Source organism: Lynx canadensis, chromosome C1 (assembly GCF_007474595.2).
Source record: "Lynx canadensis isolate LIC74 chromosome C1, mLynCan4.pri.v2, whole genome shotgun sequence".
Lineage (NCBI taxonomy): Eukaryota > Metazoa > Chordata > Mammalia > Carnivora > Felidae > Lynx > Lynx canadensis.
The window spans coordinates 43,568,823-43,587,046 of record NC_044310.1 but is presented as its reverse complement, the minus strand read 5'-3'; the positions used below and the strand labels follow the sequence as shown (position 1 = coordinate 43,587,046).

Below are 18,224 nucleotides of genomic sequence, written 5' to 3'. Positions count from 1 at the left end.
CAGCCTCCGCTTTGGGCATGCAGCGTGGTGCAGGGCACCCAGCCTGGACCTGGGACCAGTGAGATGGGGCTCAGTCTCCCTGTCTATGCATAGAGCTGGGGGAAGAGCCTGGTGGGGGGCAGTATGTGCCGGAACTCTGCGTTAGGTCGTGGACCCGCCTCTACTTTCATTTGCCACGTTTCCTCCTTTTGTTTTGAAAACCGTCGCCTGCTGATTCTGCGTCTCTGTCTCTGTGAGGCAAGCGTGTGTGCCTCATGCCTCTTGAGAAGAACATACGCTGAGCACCTCCTGTGAGCGTCTTGGCACCAGATTCACAAGTGTGCGGACCTCTTGCCCTTGCTGTCTGCCCGGCACTGTCTCGGTTCCTCGGAAAGAGGGGGGAGAAGGGGAGGTCAGCTGGGGCCTTTGCTCAGACAGAAATCAATGAGTCTTCCGCTGATCTCTGCACAGAATGGACCTCGGTGGCCATGTAGATTGCTGATGGTATGCAGAGGCGACCCCAAGGGGGAAATGCTGTGTACTGTCTTGCTCCTTCTGACTGGTAACTTCCCCACCATCCTGGGAAGATGGGCTGTTGTCACTCGACCTCTCTGGCAAAACCCATTCTCCTTGTCAGGTGCCCATGGAGAGTCACGACTGTTGCAGGCTCATCTCCTAGGTGGCCGTGGCCAGCAGCCCCTGACTTGGAGCTCTCCTGGGGTCATGCCATTGGGTATGGCCCAGCTCAGCCCCCGGAGGACCTGCTGTGTGTGTCCCAGGCTTGCGTCCCAGGCTCGTTTTGGGTGGGCGTACGGATGGCCCAGGCTTCCTCCGCCCTCGGAGAGTTGGTAATTTCAGCTCCAACTCTGGCCTATACCTCCCACATACACACACATAGAGAAGCCCTAGAGAGGACAGATAGAAGCAAGGATAGGAAAGCCACTGTGTGAGCCGTTGCCAACTTTGTTCCCATGGGTCAAGATAAAGAAATAACTTTTCCTCCAATGAGGCGCATGTTAAAAGGGGGGGGGGGGGTTGGTTAAAGCTCTCCCTCCTTCACCTAGCCAGGTGGTCAACTTCGTGCTCCAGGGACCAGGCAGACCACGTTGACGGATGTCGGGTGTCAGTGGCACTCGGGCACACCTTGGCCCTCTCCCCAGAATGGGCTAACAGCGTTTTCCGTCAGCATTTGTGTCCAAGGAGCAAATTGGATTGTCTGCCGCATGCCTTTTACCATGTGTATAATTAATGTAATTTTATATTCACTCAATTAAAGTGACACACCCAACAGGCAGATTACACAGGCCCCTAGTAATGCCGGTCGTCTGTCTCTGCTGCCAGTAGATGAAACCCATCCCCTCAGCCTTGCCAACCCAGGGGCCAGTGGCCCCATGAGTCAGGGAAGGTGTGCAGTGTTTTGTCTCTGAGCCACCTAAAACGTCAAGTCCCCTTCCCCAAAGGCCTTCTGTTGAGACAGAGCAAATTTAGCCAGTGGTAACCACGTAGCATTATTCTGCAGCTTGCAGGGTACTTGTATGGCTTCGGTATGAGGAACGTGTCACCTGAAACCCTCCCCCTTACAGATGAGCAGCTCAGGGCTCAGGGATACGAGGCACGGCTCTAGCCCGAGTGCCCTGGGCTCTGGGGCCGACACTCTGGCCACTGGCCACAGCCCGGCTTCATTCGTGCTCTCTCCCAGGTTCCCCTCTGCACCCAGAAAGCCTGGGGCTAAGTCTCAGCTCTGTTTCTCAGCAGGTCCATGATTGCTAGACAGGGAAAGGCAGCTTTGCAGAGTGTGAGGTGGCACTGGGTGAAGGAGCGGTGAGTTTTGGAAACATTAAAGTTAGCACATGGTTTTTATTACTTTGTTCCTTTAAAGACATCAGTGCAGTGTTTGTTTGCTTATTTGCCTTTTAATTTTAAAGAGCTATCCTCTCTTACCTGCAAGAGTTTTTAGCTCAGAGGGCCAACTTGGTCACCCTCTTGGTACTAACTTTTCCTCCTGGTTCCTTGAACTCAAAGGTGTTAGTTATACCCCCCGCCCCCCCCCCCCCCGGGGGCTGGCTGACTGTGGCTGTGGGGTCCGCCTGCTGGCCCAGCCTCGCTGCCCCGTTTGGGCCTTGCCCAGGATGTCCACGTGGGGTGGCTTGAGCAGCCTACGCAGCGTCTGCAGAAAAGACAGGGTCTGAAGAGGATGGAGCCGTGTTTCGGGGGTGCACCTTGACAGGGCTGAGGAGGGTGCTCCCGGCAGAGAGGGTCTAGCTTGCACTTTCCCCGGACACGGGCAGCGAGTGGCCACCGGAGCATGTGGCGCGGGACCACAGAAGACTGAGGACCTTGTGCGTGCCTGGTGCTGTCCGCTGCACCACCCCACTGCAATTCCCCTTGTCGTCCTCGTGAGGAAACTGGACTCACAGCGTGCCCTGCGGGGGCTGGGATCAGATGCCAGGTCCATGCAACCTGAAGCTTTCCTCCATCGTGCAACAAGCCCTTCGATCTCTCATGGATGACTTTAGGTGAAGTCCAGGGACTCCACCCGGAAGTGACCGGGAGGCATAGGTGACTCCTGCTGATGCTTCTGAAATGCCTTTCTGCAGAGACCTTGGGTCGGCTGTGCTGTGGGAATGTTCTGCTCCCCACGACGTCCGTGATGGCAAAGGCTCTTCCACGGAACTGGCAGCATCCAGAGTTTAAGTGAAATGGCCCAGCGTTTGCTTCGATCACACCTGTGGCAGAGCCTCCCCACGCCCTCCCCGCAGTGGCTCTTAGAGGCTGCTGTGCGTACCACCACCCAACGGTGGCATTGCAGGAAGAATGAAAAGGAAGTGCAAGAGTTCTGTATCTCCGGTCAGAGATCCCGGGAACGTGTGAGACACAGTGGCAAGTCCATTAATAGGGTCTGGGGCAGGATGAAGGCCCAGGCAGGAAGTGGGTACGTTTGCCGCTTCCTTTTTCCAGATTCAGTTGCAGGGTTTCCCGAGTTGGGGTCTCTGCCAGGTGCAGGCCTCCTTGCTGTCCCCCCATGGTAGGGGCAGAGCACTGCAGTGGAAAGAGCTCTGACCAGTCAGGGGGTCCCAGTTCTCATACCAGCTGCCTGTTGGCCCACGTTCTACGGCCACTCTGGGCCTCAGTTTACTTGCCCCCTTCTCTTGGAGCCCAAGGCATTTTAACTGACACTCGAGCCCATTTGTCACTATGTCCTCATAACTTCTTGCCAACTAGCGTGGGAGCCTCTAGGGCCAGATGAGTCTGATGCATCTCCATGACCCACCCCCAGGAAATGGGGCTGGCCGGACGCCTGAGGTCAGCATCCAGAATATGTGTGTGTGGGTGAACGTGACTGCATGCGCCGACACATCCTTCAGCCTCGAGGATTTGTTCTTCCCTGGTCTTTGTGCTCCACGTGTGACACGGAGGCACCACTTCCGAGCTCCTTAGGATGGTGGGCAAGCTCAGACCCCCTGGAGCTCTGGAATCAGACTCTGCTGCTGTTTCCACTGCTGAACAGCTTTGCAAGTGGCTTCACCCTTTTGAGGTGTAAGTGGAGCCACTGATGGCCTTTCCTGTGAGGGGTCCAGGGTTACCTGAGCTAATACAGGTGAAGGCCAGCTCCCCCACGTGGCCTTGTGTGGCTTCGATTATTCCCATTTCACCGATGAGGGAAGTGTAGTCAGTGGCAGAGTCATGATTTGAACCGGGTTCTTTCAAACCCTGTTTGTTTACCTCCAGTGGACAGGAACATGATCACCATGAAGAGAGCCCTGGGCTGGGGTTAGGAGATGTGGTTTAGCCACCAGCGTGGTCTTGGGCAGGTCCTGCGTCTGTGCTGGACCTCTCTTTTCTCCCCTGTAAATGTAGGACGTTGGAAGAAGTGTTGATCTGTCAGGGCCACCCAACAAACAAGTGACTGCCAGCAGGTGCGGTTCTCGCCAAGTTTCCAGTGGGACCCCCCCCCCAACTCCAGTTTAGCCCAGTACTTTGTGCACCTCAGATGTCTGCTCCTACCCACCAGCTCCAGGAAGGCCCCTGGAGCCGTCCTATGTGGGAAAACTCATCAGTATTATCAGCGTTAGGACTCCCTCCCACCTTGATCCTTTCCACCTGCCTGCCAGATCTTTTCAGAATTTGGGGAAGAGAAAAGCCAACATGTCAACAAAGATCAAGATCCTTTTTTTGGTCTGCCTTCTCTGTAGCCTTTTGACCAAGTGAGTAATGAGTTGAAAAGACCATAAAGTCCATTTTCTCTATACCTATCTGTTAGTCTCTTTTTGAGCATGCAGGATGCGAGAGAAACACCTTTTATTGGCCCACTAAACCAAAAGGCAGCAAATTCCGTACCTCCTTGTGGAGATGGGAACACGTCTGTCATCCTCTTAACAGAAGCAAACATTTCAAACGCAGGACCTGTTCTCTGCTCCTAAGAACGTGCCAAGTGTGCGGGGTCCCTCCCTGTGCCGTTATATGCCGTCTTGAGGACAAAGTCCAGACGCAGATGTAGTGGCAGACAGCTGCACGCCGAGTGGAGGTAGCAGAGACACGGAGGATGGAGCTTTGGGTAGACATAGCGGACCACTGGGAATTGGTAGACTTCTGGCTCCATGGAAGAAAAGCTTTCTGGCTCGTAGAGCTCCCAGTAGTGCTGGGGGCCATGCAGTGCTGGGAAATACACAAGCAGAGCCTGGTCAACACCCCCAGTGGGTGGGAGGGGAGCTCCGTGCCCTGGGGACGTGAACGCTGAGCATCTGTGTCCATCTTGAGATCATGGTGGGGTTTTCTGTTTGGGTAACTGGCTGGCCTGGGTGAGGGTTCTCTTGTCCTCAGTATTCCAGAGCCTGGCTCCAGGTCACAGGGGAGACTTCTGAGATGCTGCTCCTCCCTAGCTTAACAGCCTACTACTCCCCGCCTCTCCCCGCTGGCCAGAGAAGTTGCTGGGGCCTCACTGACCAGCCACATTCCCGGCTCTTAATACTCACTGGCCGTTTGTCTTGAGGCACCTGCTTTGAGGCAAACCTATGCCACATCTGCTCATTCAGGGACCAGTCACCAGAGTCCATCCAGAAGCTTCTGAGGGAGGTAGGGAGGTGAAGCACACATACCAGCCTGCCCTGTGAACCTCTGGGGGCCCGAGCAGCCATAATCCATGGCCAAGAGATGGCTTAGAATGGCCCTCCGAGACCCAGTTTCAAGAATTGGCCCTCAGCAAGGACTGCCATCGATTGAGGCCCCCTGTGGGTGTCACACACTCTTCGGTGCTTTGCATACATTTTCGGCAACCTGTCATCGAGTCAGCCTGCTTGCCTCCCCTGGCTAACGGGGGCACAGGTGTGGGGGACCTGCCCAGAGACACACTGCTCTCTCTGAAGGACTGTATGTTACCCGTGAGGGCCATGAGGGTTGGAGGGAGGAGGCGCTCCCTTCCTGCCAAGAGCTGGGAACTGACAGAAGGCCTTTTGCCCCCTCTTGGCAACTGGACCTCACCCTTGAACCCTTCTCTTCTGTTCTTTTTATTTTTCTTTTTTTGGGGGGTTGGCTTTGAATTATCTTATTTTGTTTACATTGCACCCAAGTTTCATGGTACAAAAGACTTGCAGGTGCAAATATGTCCCGCCTTCATTAACTTCCCCTCCCTTTTTAATTTATGTGATTTCAATTTTCCTTCCCTGTACTGTTAATTAGGGGACCCTCTAATCAGTGCCATTATCACAGTGGTATTCATGTTTAGGAAAGCCGCTAAACAAATGCTTGCAAAATTGCTAAATGGCTAATTAATGTCTGTTAATTAAGAAAATTGCTCATGGTAACAAACCATGCCGTTGCTGGCAGCCGCTAGAAAGACACACACTTGTTGAAATTAGTAGCGTGGCAGGTAGGGGAACATCTGCTCCGCGGAGCTCTCCGGAAGTGAGCAGCCCCTCGCTTGGCCAGGAAACTCCAGGCCTGTCCTCGGTGGTGCCCCCCGGGTTCCTGTATGCCTCCTGCAGTCTTTTTCTGCACACCTCTTCTCTGCGTCCCCTGGCCCTGCTGGCTGGTACCAGCCCCTCCACCCGTCCCCAGCCCCAGCCTGGTTTCCTGAGCGGGTGGGAGGCTGGGCAGCCTGGCTTTCAGGGAAGAGACTGTTGAAGAAAATCCTACCTGCATCTCAGAGATTCTCTCTCCCTCTCTTCTTTAATGTAAACCCCCCCCCCCCATTCCCCCTGCCGGTGTTGAGTTTTTCTCAAAATATTCTGAGAGTATTGGGTGGAGAAGAGACAAGTAGGGTATGCTTCTCATCACCAGCACCAGAGTCCAGCTCTGAATGTTCTGAGCAGGCAGGAAGGAGCCTCCAAGATGAGTTTTTTGTGCTTTGTGACGGACCCACAGGAGGAGATACATTGGACATTTATACACACACGTGTGTATAAATGTAAAAAGCAGTTCGTGAAAAATACTTGACTTTGTATACACAGAGTTGTTCGATATTTTCTATTATTTTATTCTGTTCCAGATATTTAGGAAACAATGGTTGTAACCCACTAAATTGATTTCACCACTCATTAATGGGTTGCAGCCCACAGTTTGACCAACCCCGTGGTTTAAGTGAATTCATCTCCTCATCTCTTCTGGGGGGAGTCGAGGTCAGCATAGCCCAAGGCTTCCGGGGTCAGCTCGGAACCATAGGTGGCTCACTGCCCTCTAGACCAGAAAGCCCAGCCCGTCCACCCATCAGGGACCTCCAGCCCCATCCCGCTGCTCCTCTGCCCGTGTCTGCTTCAGCTCAGGGCTGCAGTGGTCAGGGTGAGCCTTGGGCCCATCAGGCTTCACATCCTGGCTCTGCTACCTACCAGTTGTGTGGCTGTGGCCAAATCCCTTCGTCCCTTGAGACCCAGTTTTCTCGTTGGTAAAAAGAAGAATGAAAGCCCCGACTTCATGGGGCCATTTCCAAGTGAAGGTGAATTAACAGTGCCCTGGTCCGTCCTGTCGTTCCCTCGTCTGTTCGCGCTCTGACTCCTCTATCTATTCTCATGCATCCATTAGGCCTCCTTCCCTCTGTAGACTGGCCTAGGAACCTGCACCCTGTCTCTGTGCCCCCCTCCCCCCCAGACCGGGAGCTCCCCCAGGGCAGGGCCTCACCGGTTCGTCCCCACTCCCTTGCACGCTTTGCAGAGGGGTCTGCTCGCTGCGCATCACTGCGCTCTCTGAGCCCGTCACAACCAGCGTATTTAACATGGCAAACTCCGCTCCATCCGTAGCCTGCGCCCGGGCCCCTGCTCCTGCGTGCTTTGACAAAGGAGCTGGGTTTTATCTTCCACCCCTGGAACACCCCCCAACCCCCCCCCGTGAGTGTGTTCATCGGCTTCTCTCCCTCCCGCTCGCCACGTACACCGTGGGGCCTGCGACCTAAGCAGCCGCTCTCACCTCCCCGCCAACCAGAGCCCGCCGCCCGCACGCCCGCCGCCTGCCCTTCGTTTTGGTTTAATTTTTGTTCTTTTAAGCTTCTGCGCTTCTCCATGTGCTGTGATCTATAACCTGCCTCTGCTGTCTGGCCTCACAGGGTCCTCCGGGGTCACAGCCCTCGCCGCACGCACAGCCTCCACCTCACAATCCCAGCAGCATGATGGGACCCCACAGTCAGGTAAAAGCGCTGTGGCTCGCCCGCCCGCCGGGGGGCGCGGGGCACAAGGAGGACAGAGCCAGCAGAGGAAAAACAAAAATCAAAATGTGCTCTAGCCATTGCTTTCGAGTCTTGACTGACGAACGAAATTTCAAAAACAATAATAATAAAAAAATAAAAATCTCCCCCCCCAAAAGATAGTCTTCGTTCCTTGGACATCACACCCAGCTTGGATATGAAACCAAAAGAAAATCTATTTCTGTGACCTTGTCAGCGGCCTTTGCGTTTTTGTTTTTTCCTCTCTCACTTTTGATTTGGTTTTTGAGTTTGGTTAACCATTTGTTTGTAACCGAAGCTGCATCCCTAGCCTTTTCTGTGTGCACTCTCGCTGCTGAGAAAGCTTTCCTGCCCATTGCCCTGCACAAGTTAGGGAGCCTGACCGTTCTCATTGTGTTCCCCCGCCTTAAATCCTCGCTCCCCTTTCCCACCCCCTTTGTCAGTGGTTTCTGTGTGTGTGTGTGTGCGCGTGTGTGTGTCCAGCTTTGTCTGCACACCCTGGGAATTTTACGTATAAGTCCCTTTCTGATTTCATTTGCCCTTACCGAGAGCGGCGGTTTCCTCCTTTGCCCCGCACTGATGTACCTGCTCTGCCGCGTCCTGTGCAAAGCCCCAGCCACGCTATCCTGCCACCCAGAGTAGATCTCCGTGAGCGGATGCGGAGTCAGGAGGCACCTATGCCACGCACGTCGTTTGTTCCCTCTGCCCAAAGGAAGTTTTGCCCAGAGGGAAGAGGCCACCGGGGAGAAAGAGAGTTTAAAAGATCACTAGTTGTAACAAAACTGGACTTTGTGGAGTGGAGCGCATTTGTGTTTGGCCCTGTGCGGTAGTGCAGGCTGTCGTTGAACTAATTCCCTGTAATTGCAGCCTTTTATGTCACCGCGATACGCAGGCGGCCCCAGGCCCCCGATCAGAATGGGAAACCAGGTACTGTATCTTTTCATGTTCTCTCTCCCCTCACTCAGCCACCCTTGACCTCAGTTGGACTTTGACCCAAATCAGAATTTGGAGGAAGGGTCGGGAGATGGAGGGACAAGTTTCAATGCAGGAGGTAGCTTCCAAGCAGGTCCCCAGAGAGGGCCCTGTGTCCACTTTGTGTCCGTGGCACAGCTCCCCACTCGCAGCATTTCATTTGCCTCTCCTGGTGGGCTTTGGGCAGCCGGTTCTGGAGCTCAGGGGGCAGCCCCAGAAGCAGCCATGTTTGGGAATGCAGGGTTTCAGCTATTCTAGAGAAGGTGGTAATGCCCCTGCCCCTCCCTTCCAGCCCCTTCTTGGAAAAGGGTCTTCCTCCTTAATGAAGTTAATTGACAACGTGCATTTTTTCCTGGAAGCTTTTGAGAATTGCCAAGGCTGGTAAATATAATCCTGCTATTAAGGGGAGAAATGGCCCGTAGGAATGCTTAGATCAGGAGCCTGGATGCAGCGGAGCAGGACATTTGTGAGGTTTTAAGCAATGTCTGCCTGTTTCCCAGACCCAACTCAAAACAAGAAAGGATTTGTTCGTGTAATTAGAAAAGTGGTCTGCTTATGGGAGGGCTTCTCAGCCTGGGGTTGTGTGCCTTATGCTGGGCCATTAGGGTTGGCAGTTCTAGGTGGTCTGGAGAAATCGGCCCCCGTGCCACCCTCCCTAGTTCAGCTCATCCCGGGGCGGGAGGGGAGCTGGAGAGGTAAAGATAAAATACCTTTTGAGGATTGACAGATCTAAAAGAAACTTAAAAGAAACATCAGTGGGATTTCTTTTCATGCTGAAATATTTTTTACGTGTGACTCTTAGAGTGACCTTACAAATGCCCTTCAAAAGATTTGACCACATCACCAGCACATCCAGCCCCTACAGCCTTTGGAACTTGGGAGTTCAGTTACCCACTGGAGGGGCGCTATTTTTACTGTTACTCAAGGCTCTGCAAGAAAGCCCCTGAGTGCGGTGGTGGAGGCTGAGGAGAGATGCTTGTAATCAGGGGCCTCCAGTTTTAGGGCTGAATTGCTTATCAGGTTTCCAATTATTTTTTTCCCCTCCAAACATCTTTTGTTTCCTCTTTCTCTGACATGAAGGGGAGATGTAGACAGGAATTAGAGACCCAACTTTTTGAGCAAGGTGGGACACTTGGGTGTACCTCAGATGAGGAAACAGGTCAGAGTGAAGAAGTGACTTCCCAGAGTCTTCCAGTAAGCTGGGATTAAGTTGGTCTGCAGCTCCTAGCCCAGTGCTGTTTCCTCTGCACCTCGCCCAATTCGTTTAGCTTTCAGGGGTGTAAAAGTGCTGCCCCGGTCACCAAGTGGGCCTCCTCTGCCATCATGTGCACGGGCCCGAGCAGCGCCGTACCGCCCCACCCCCACCCCCACCCCAGCACATCCAGAGGAGGCTCTCCTTGGCCAGAACTGGCCTCCGCCCCATGGAGAGAACAGATGCTTCCTTATCATAATTGTGGCCTTTCCTCCAGCAATTAAGGGACACGAGAGGAAACATGTATGTTTCTATTTATCAATTAAGCATGAGCAAGTACCCAAGAGAGCAAATGGAGGATAAATCCGTCATCTGCACCTCGCATTACAAACCAATTGTCCCAACCTTCCCGCCACCCCCCATCGGAAATCTACACTGATTTTCCGGTTTCCTGTGGGCTCAAGAAGGGTTTGCCCTCCGAGGAGGGACGTACCCCTGTCACAGGTGTTGCACCTGGGTTTCGTGGAGAGTGCCTCGCTTGGGGCTGCAGGTTGAACAGGAGCCTCTGTGCCACCCCAGTGAGCCCTCCCCTGTGGCAGGTGGAGGAAGCAGAGGCAGCGGGACTTGGTCAGGTACATGTGACCTCCTATGTTAGGGCAATGAGAAGGGCACGCAAGGGGACAAGAAGCCAAGGATTGATGACCTGTCCTTACAAGCCCACTCTCCTAGCTGCCTTCCTGGCTACAGGTTCGGGGTTGTGTATAGAGAGAGCACTGGGGTTTTTCAAGCAAGAGCGGGTGGGTGGGTGGTGGTCATTGGGGTTCAGCTGGGCTTAGGAAGACTGAGATCGGATGTGTCAGGCAGCCCTCCCATACATGTCCCAGAGGAGTCCCCGCTGGCCCGGCGGCCGACTGGGGCAGGCCAGCTGAGTGACCGTGCACACGCTGCTGGGATTTGTGTATTCCCCGGGCAGACACTTGCTTCCTGTCCCTGCCCCGCGGTGCTGTACGAGAGGCACTGGCCTACTTCTAGGAGCCCGGATGACCGCCCCGGAGCGGCACTTTCCCTAGCAGGCTCCGAGAGTGTGTGCTCAGCATGTGCTTACAGTCCCATATATGAGCTGTTACTTTTCTTCCTTCTTACATTTGAAGGCTTCGGCCTTCTTGTGTGAGACCCTTTTATTTCAGTCATTGCACATCACCCTTCTCTTGGAGAGGAGGCTAGACTGCCCTGTCCTCAGTTCAGGGTCCACCCCAGTGAGAGGAGGAGGAGGGAAATGACGCCCAGGCTCCCGTCGAGCCTCTGGGCAGCCCTTCTCTGCTCCTGAGTCCTGACACGGCAGGATCAGGGGAGCCCAAGGAGGAACTTCCTTTGAGAATTGCTGGTGTTGACACTGGGCTACCTGGTGAGGGAGCGATTGCCCGGCCCCCATGGCTGCTCCATCAAGGTTAGGTGGGGGCATTCTATGACCTGGAGGGTGCCCCGTCTACCTCAGCATCCTGGGGTCCCCCAAACCAGACAGCCTCAGAGGCAAGCAGGTCTCTGTCCTCTCAGAGTCCTGTAACTGGGGTCTAGAAATAGCCCAAACCCCAAAGTGGGGCAGACACAAAACCAGTCAAATGATTGAGAGCTTGGGAACCGGGGGAAAGGAAGTAGGGCTGGGAGAGAATGAGAGGTCGGAAGAGCTGAAATCCCAGGGGTAGAGAGACAGGCAGTGGAGACAGCAGGCAATCCCAGGTTTGTATGGCCTCCCGCAAGCACCCCCACCCACTAGACAGACGGACACACACACACACACACACACACACACACACACCCCTTTCTGAAGCTTGGGAAAACAGCGAGAGCTTGCCCCTTTGTTTACCACCACCTCACCCACAACTGGTTTAGAGCTTGTTCTTGGGCCAAAGGCACCCAGTTCCCCACTCAGACATCCTCCGGCAGTGGTGAGGGCTGAGGCTGGAGGGGACAGGTGTCCCTATCCCAGATGCTAACCCAGAGAAGCATTGGCACGTGCAGATGGGAAAAGGTGGTCAGCGTTCACAGAGGCTTTCCTCTCAAAGGCAAGGGCCTGTGTTTAGTCCTGAGGCAGAGGCTTCTAGAAGCAGACTTTTCCTTCCAGCTCTGCTTCCCTTTTTATTTTCTTCCCAATTGCAGCTGAAATAACTCCAGTCCCAAGTAAATCACTTGTAACAGGTTTTCACAGCAAGCATGCCAAGCATTCGCTTGGGAAACCCGTGGCACCCTGTCCTCACCTTCTTAACAGTAATCACACCGACACCTGCCACTTGCACCAGGCTTTGGGGAGCAGGCTCTCATTCAGCATCCTGCTCGCCCCTCTCTGGGAGGCCTCCTCTACCCTCCCCTGGGGTCAGAAGGGGACGTTTCACGTGCTGGGTAAAGGCAGGGAGTTGGGAGCCTGAGTGCTCCTGCTGGCTCTGCCAGTTGATGACTGGGGGCAGTTGGGCCTGTGGACCTCAGTTTCCCCTTCCAAATCTCAAAGGCTGCCTCTGCCTTTGCTCCCTTCTTAGTGTTAGGATTTTTAGCTGGTGGCTCTCTCGGTCCCCACACTTTGGGGGAGGGGGTGGGTGAGTTACATCTCCATGGGGTGAAAGAAAGACAGGGTTTGGCTTAAACCATGGTGGCTGGGGTTCGGGAGGTGAGGACGGGAGGCATGTGGCCGTGGAGGGGTGTATGGCAGGCGGTGCGGCCAGGGTGAGGCTGAGCTCCGGCAGGAACACAGACACGTGGAGACAGCAGGGTGTGATGGTTCCTGTCCCACCCACGCTGCACCTTCTACTGACGCCAGCTCCAGTCACCTGCTGCTCCTGGAGATCCCCCCGCCCAGCCCCAGCCAGCAGGTCAGGGAGGCCGTGGGTAGCCCCAGACGGGCAGTGGAGAACTGGGGCAGGCTGGCACATCTCCCTCCATCCCCCAGCCGCTCAGCACGGGCCTCACATCTCTTTCAGCCTCCAGGAGGAGTTCCTGGGACCCAGCCACTGCTGCCCAATTCCATGGATCCCACCCGACAGCAAGGTAGAGAGAGCCGGGCGGGGCGGCCCACGGCCTGGGGAATCTGTGCTGTCTGCCCCTGCCACCTCATGGTTTATCTCCTCTCTCATGCAGGGCACCCCAACATGGGAGGATCAATGCAGAGAATGAACCCTCCCCGAGGCATGGGACCCATGGGGCCCGGCCCACAGGTAACCACCTGTCTGTCTGTCCATCTCCCTGGCCATCTGTGTGCACCCGCCTACTCTCCTCTTTCCACAGTCTGTCAGTCCTTCCACGTCCCTCAGCTCACAGGGGTGAGGGGAGAGGACATGGCCAGGTTCCCAGCTGCCCTGTCTGTCCACGGCTGGTCTGGCCCCATGCGCAGACAGGAGCAACCCCTCCTTGGCAGGCGGCAGGCCGAGTTGAGGGGCCCCCAGGGAGCTGCGGGAGAGGGGCAGCCGGGAGCCTTCTGGTTGGCAGATCCTCCCTTGGGGGAGGGAGTTGAGGAATTTGGAAGGTGGAGGGTCTGGTCCCCGAGCAGCGGTGTGGGTCCTCTGGGAATCCCAAAGCCTCCTACCCTGGGTAGGTGAACTTGAGCTAGCTCAGGGTCATGGTTGGTTATGACCCAGAAGTGGGACAAACGAGTGGCAGTCTTAGCTCTGCCTGCAACTCACCATTTGTCCTTGGGTGAATCATCTGACCTCGGTGGGCCCCAGCAGGCCTCAGTTCCCGACCGGTGCAGTATGAGGGGAGGAATGTATCTATACCCATGGCTCTCAGCGATGCTATCCCAGCTGAGAGGAGGCCAGGCCGGCCAGGGCCTCTAAGACCCACTTCAACCCAGAGCTTCTACTGGTTTCATGGACCAGGCTCATAGGTAAGATTTCTTCTGACCAGAGGGGTTCCATTGTCATAAAGGACACCTCAGAAACCTCTGGAAGAACTTCTGTCAAGTGCCCGGTCTACTTCTTTACAATTACAGCCCAGTGGTCTCTCCTTGTGACCCAGTTCCCTGTTCCCCAGGACCATCAGGCAGAGGTCTGACAGGCCATTCCTGGTCTAGAACCTCATCACAGTTGGTTCCCATTCTTCTGACCATTTGAATGTGGCTCTGTCCCCTGTAGTCGCTGTGGCAGAGAGTGTGCTGATCTGTCTCAAAGAAGCTAGGAGTCTGAATAAGAAGGGAGTTTGATTTAGTGAGGTGGGGACGGTTTTGTTGTAGGGCGTTGCTTCCCTTTTCTGCCCTGCCTGGAAGCCCGCTTGTCTCTTCCCCGCTCCCTGCCTGCAGATGTTTGCATTTTCTGGGCCCCTCCCCAGGTTTCCGGTTCCCTGGAGGAGGAGGAGGAGGAGGAGGAGGAGTGCTCCCGCTCACAGACACGTGCCCCGCTTTTGTAGCGAGAGGTGCCTGCCCACACCCACAGTCCTCCGCTCCGTCTGGAGTTGTATTTACAGCACACCCAGCCCACTGCTTTCTTCTCGAGGATGGCTGCAACCTCTGTGGTGCTGAAAAATGTTAGGGAGGTCCTTGGCTTCTCTTAGCCCCACAAGCTCACACCAGTTGCGCCTCTGGTTTTCTCATTTGTTTGTTTGTTTGTTTTTTCTTTACTCAAATCCTTCAAAGCTTGTGTTTTCCCCAGTTCCTCTTAAGCCCCCAGAGAGTGGCCCCTTCCTGCCATGTGGCTGTCTCCAGCTGACCTCTGCAGGGCGGGTGGGAGGGGCAGCAGGGTCTGAAAGCAAGAGCGTTCCATCCCCGGAGTCAGGAACCTTTGGGTCCTTCTGCGGCACATGAGAGTTACTCTTGGGGTAGATAAGCAGTGACCTTGGACTTCCAGAACGTCCTGGGGGACCTGGGGACACAAGAGGATGGAGTGGGAGGCAGGAAAACTCCATTCCTATGCCCCCACGCGCCCCTCTGGGTCCTTGGAGGCTTAGCCGCTGCGTCCATCAAATGGGAAAGAGACCAGTATCTGCCATACAGAACTGTTCAAATGGGGAGGCTCGGGTTCTCAGTGTGATGCTTGGCATGAGGTACTCTTAATAAGAAGTGTGTGTTTTCCAACTTAGGGGCTTAAAATCAGTGTTTAGGATTCTAATTGTGCGGGTTTGATGACTGCTTTGAGCTGTTTGTGTTTTGTTTTTTTTAATTTTTTTTCTGGCCAAGGCCATTAGCAGTTTGTTAAGCCTGTAGTAATATTGAGATTCTGGAAGCTGGGAATGGATGTCAGCAGACTGAGAACAGAATATTCTGTAAGTTTAGGACTTCCTCCTGGCTTAGCGGGCGTCTTGTCATGTCAGAGTCTCTGACCAGCAGTCTGGCTTACTGTTGTGGCATGCTTTAAAGAGGTGAGAGTGCTAAAGACTGGGGTCTTACCAGAAAAGGCCTCTCGGGTCCAGTGTGGCTCTCCTGGCTTCACCAAAGGGTGTGCAAGGGCAGAGCCCTCCCATAGGCCCTGACAGGCACGCCCAGAGCCCAGGGAGATACTAGCCCAGGGCAGCTGACCCACCCCCCTCCCCACCAACCACAGGGGCTCTGGAAATGTCTCTCTTGTTCTTTATATTTGACTTTATTGTATCAATAGAGAGACCCCCAAAGTGCTTTGCCCAAGTCTCCTGTACCCCTCTGGGTAGAGTGCAGTCTGAAATTCCAGAGCCAGAGCTCCCTTAGAGCAACCCAGAACATCTGCACCAGATGGAGGTAGAAGGGCTGGCCTGGTGTGGGACAGGTTTTGGGGTCATCCAGGGAGCAGGCACTGCAGAGCCTAGAAGCTTTGGACCCCAAGGCTGAGGGCAGGACCGCTATACCTCCTGACCCCGGCCCTTTCTGTGTGTCCCCTGAGGGTCCTGTCTTGTTCACTCCCAATGGACAGGAGAGACATGAACTCAGAACCTAGTGCTGGAAAACACGGTTCCAGCCACAGCTCAGCCTGGTTGGGCCTCTAGTCCCTCATCTGCAAAATGGACAGCCTGGTGATCACCTTGTGAGGTCCACTGTAGGTTTGGTAGAAACAGCATGAGGTACCTGCAGGGTGTCTCTTCCTAGAACAGGGGCTCAGGGAGGGGGTCCTGCTTCTGCCACAGCCTGGGATCTTAGAAAACAAGGCCAGCCCCTCAGGCAGCCTTTAGTAAGTACCACTGCATGCACAGTGCCGTACTGAGACCAAACACAGAGGTGGGAAACCATCAGCCTGTTATTCCAAGAGGAGAATAAGAGTGCTAATAGCCAGTGACCACTCCAGAACTTTCTGAACAAAGAATAGGTACAGTGTAGTCTTGGTGCTACTTTATAGATTTCAAAGCTGGACGGAGTGACATTTGTTCTTTTTGAGCCTGTGTTACATTTTAGCCTGAACGTCACAAAGGAACCAGCACACCAGGCATCGGTTTGCCCTGTTCCCTGAGCGTGTCAGACAGATTTTACTCTGATTTTGTGAAAGGGCCAGTGCCGAAAAGGAGGTAATATATCCACTTAGTTATAGTCTTTCTTTAAAGAACTGTGTCAGTATCAGATGGGAACGTTCTGGCTAAGTTCTTCAGGAGTGACTTCTGTTGATGTGAGGCTAAATCTGTAAGGGCTGCCGGCCGGGCTCCCGTGGACAGAACGCAAGGCCCCCTCAGAGGTGCTGTGGCTCATACACCCCGTGGGTACCAATTACCTTCGTTGCTGGTATTCAGGCTGGGGGGTGGAGCCAGCACAGGCTAGCATCAGATCGCCGTCCTAGCTTGTCTGCATTTGAGAAGGTTCAGATGAAGGATAGCCCATGATCTCAGGGACAGTTCTGTGCCACCCAGAAGAAACCGCATCTCCCTGCCCATCCAGGATAGCCCGGCTCTTTGTGGCTACTGCCTGGGGCCCCGGCAAGAGGTGGAAGGATCATAAACCAGGCTAGAGGTGTGAGGGACTGCGTGAGGAGAAAGTGGGGCCGCTCGACACTTCCCAACGGGGGGCCCATACAGGCCCCTGCTGCCCAGGAAACTACCCCATCAACCTGTCCTAAAGACTGGAATGTTCTTCCCCTACTTTAAGGTGAAGGTGGCGCTGGGCAGGCTACGGGAAGCACCGAGGAAGAGCCCCTCTGGGAGTTGGAAGAAGAAGGAGCAGGTCCCAGCTCTGCCAGCTGCCCAGTGCTTTCCTGTGTCCAGAGCTTGATGCCTGACCCAAGGTCCCCAGCAGGGAGGCTCTTCCTTGTTCCTGCAGGGCCTTCTGCCCAGCATCCAAGGTTCCTGAGTGGGGATGAGAGTGAGGGTACAGGAGGAAGGGGACCACCCCCGTGGATGTAGGCAGCCCCATGCTGCCCTGAGGATCCCTCCCAGGCCTCCAGCTGTCCTGCAGAGCCATGCGGATGGCAGAGAGGGAGGGAGCATCTGGCTGGTGGTCACACCTTGCAGTACAGTGTTGTGGGCAGGCGGACATTGAGGGAAGAGAACCATTTCTGTGGAGTGTCTGAAACCATGCTTCCAAGCCCTCTGTGAAAAGGCTGATGTTTTCCCCAAAGTTGACAGTCAGCCCTGCTTTCACCGCTGAGTTACTGTGCACCTTTGAGCAAGTCTTTGGCCACTCTGGGCCTCTAGCTTGTCATCTTTGAAATGGGAAGGTGTAAGTGGCCCTCCAGGGTCTGGGCCTGTAGGAGGGAGGATCTGGTGGGCAACCCTCCCTTCTCGGGAAGCGCCGGGCTGGCTATTGGGGAGGCTCTGGAAGGTGGGGTAGACGGAGGAACAGCAGCTGGCACACCAGCACCTCCCCCGAGGGGCCACACGCCACATGTGCAGGCGTGTTTTGGGAGTGAGCGCCTGGCTTGTCCTCTCCCCTCGCCCACTCTGTGCCGCAGCGTCCCAGGCTCCTCCAGCACCCAGGCCAGCCTCTCCTGGCCCTGCAGCACCAACCGCTCTCCTGGGCAGGATGCCTCAGGATTCAGTGGTAGCCCCTGGAAGGGATCTCTGGCTGGAAGTTGGCCAGGCTGTACACCGTGGGAGCGTGGGCTGCGTGGGGAGGGGGCAGGCTTCCTGTCCTGCAGCGGTGGAGGCGAGGCCGAGATTCGTGTAGGGGCTTAGGAAGGGCCCTTTAAGACCTGAGGTTCCGTGACGCTTAAGGCGGCATTAAGGGCTTTGGTGTTCGTTCTGCCGCTGACATCCCAAATCAGCACACGCCTCCGAGAGCCGACAGAGAGCGCTTCAAAGCCACCATTTCATTTGATCCTCCCAGACCTGTAAGGTTGGGAGCCCTCTGTCCCCGTGGTACAGGCGAGGGAGCACAGCGGAGGGTGGCAGCCGTGAAGCCGGGGCCAGGCCACGGGCCTTCAGCCACGGGGTTGCCTTGCACGTAGCCGCGCGAGGGGCCGTCACTTTGCTTGTGCGCCGCAGTGTTTTAATCTTTAAAGCGGACTCGTGATGGGGCCGTTGTCATGACTGAGCCCGCCTTGCGGCCTGGCCCGGAGTGAGCAC

General features: G+C 55.2%; 1 protein-coding gene across 3 annotated transcripts in view; it reads left to right on the top strand.

Moving 5' to 3' along the window:
• Positions 1-18,224, top strand: part of SSBP3 (single stranded DNA binding protein 3) — a 165,410-nt gene that overhangs the window by 131,208 nt on the left and 15,978 nt on the right. The window contains exons 6-9 of one of the 3 annotated variants that reach the window (XM_030323984.2): positions 7,511-7,591; positions 8,495-8,554; positions 12,761-12,827; positions 12,918-12,994. In XM_030323984.2, coding sequence (XP_030179844.1) covers positions 7,511-7,591; positions 8,495-8,554; positions 12,761-12,827; positions 12,918-12,994 — 285 coding nt within the window. The remainder of the gene's footprint in view (positions 1-7,510; positions 7,592-8,494; positions 8,555-12,760; positions 12,828-12,917; positions 12,995-18,224) is intronic. The other 2 variants (XM_030323985.2, XM_030323986.2) reach the window with 2 other exon arrangements.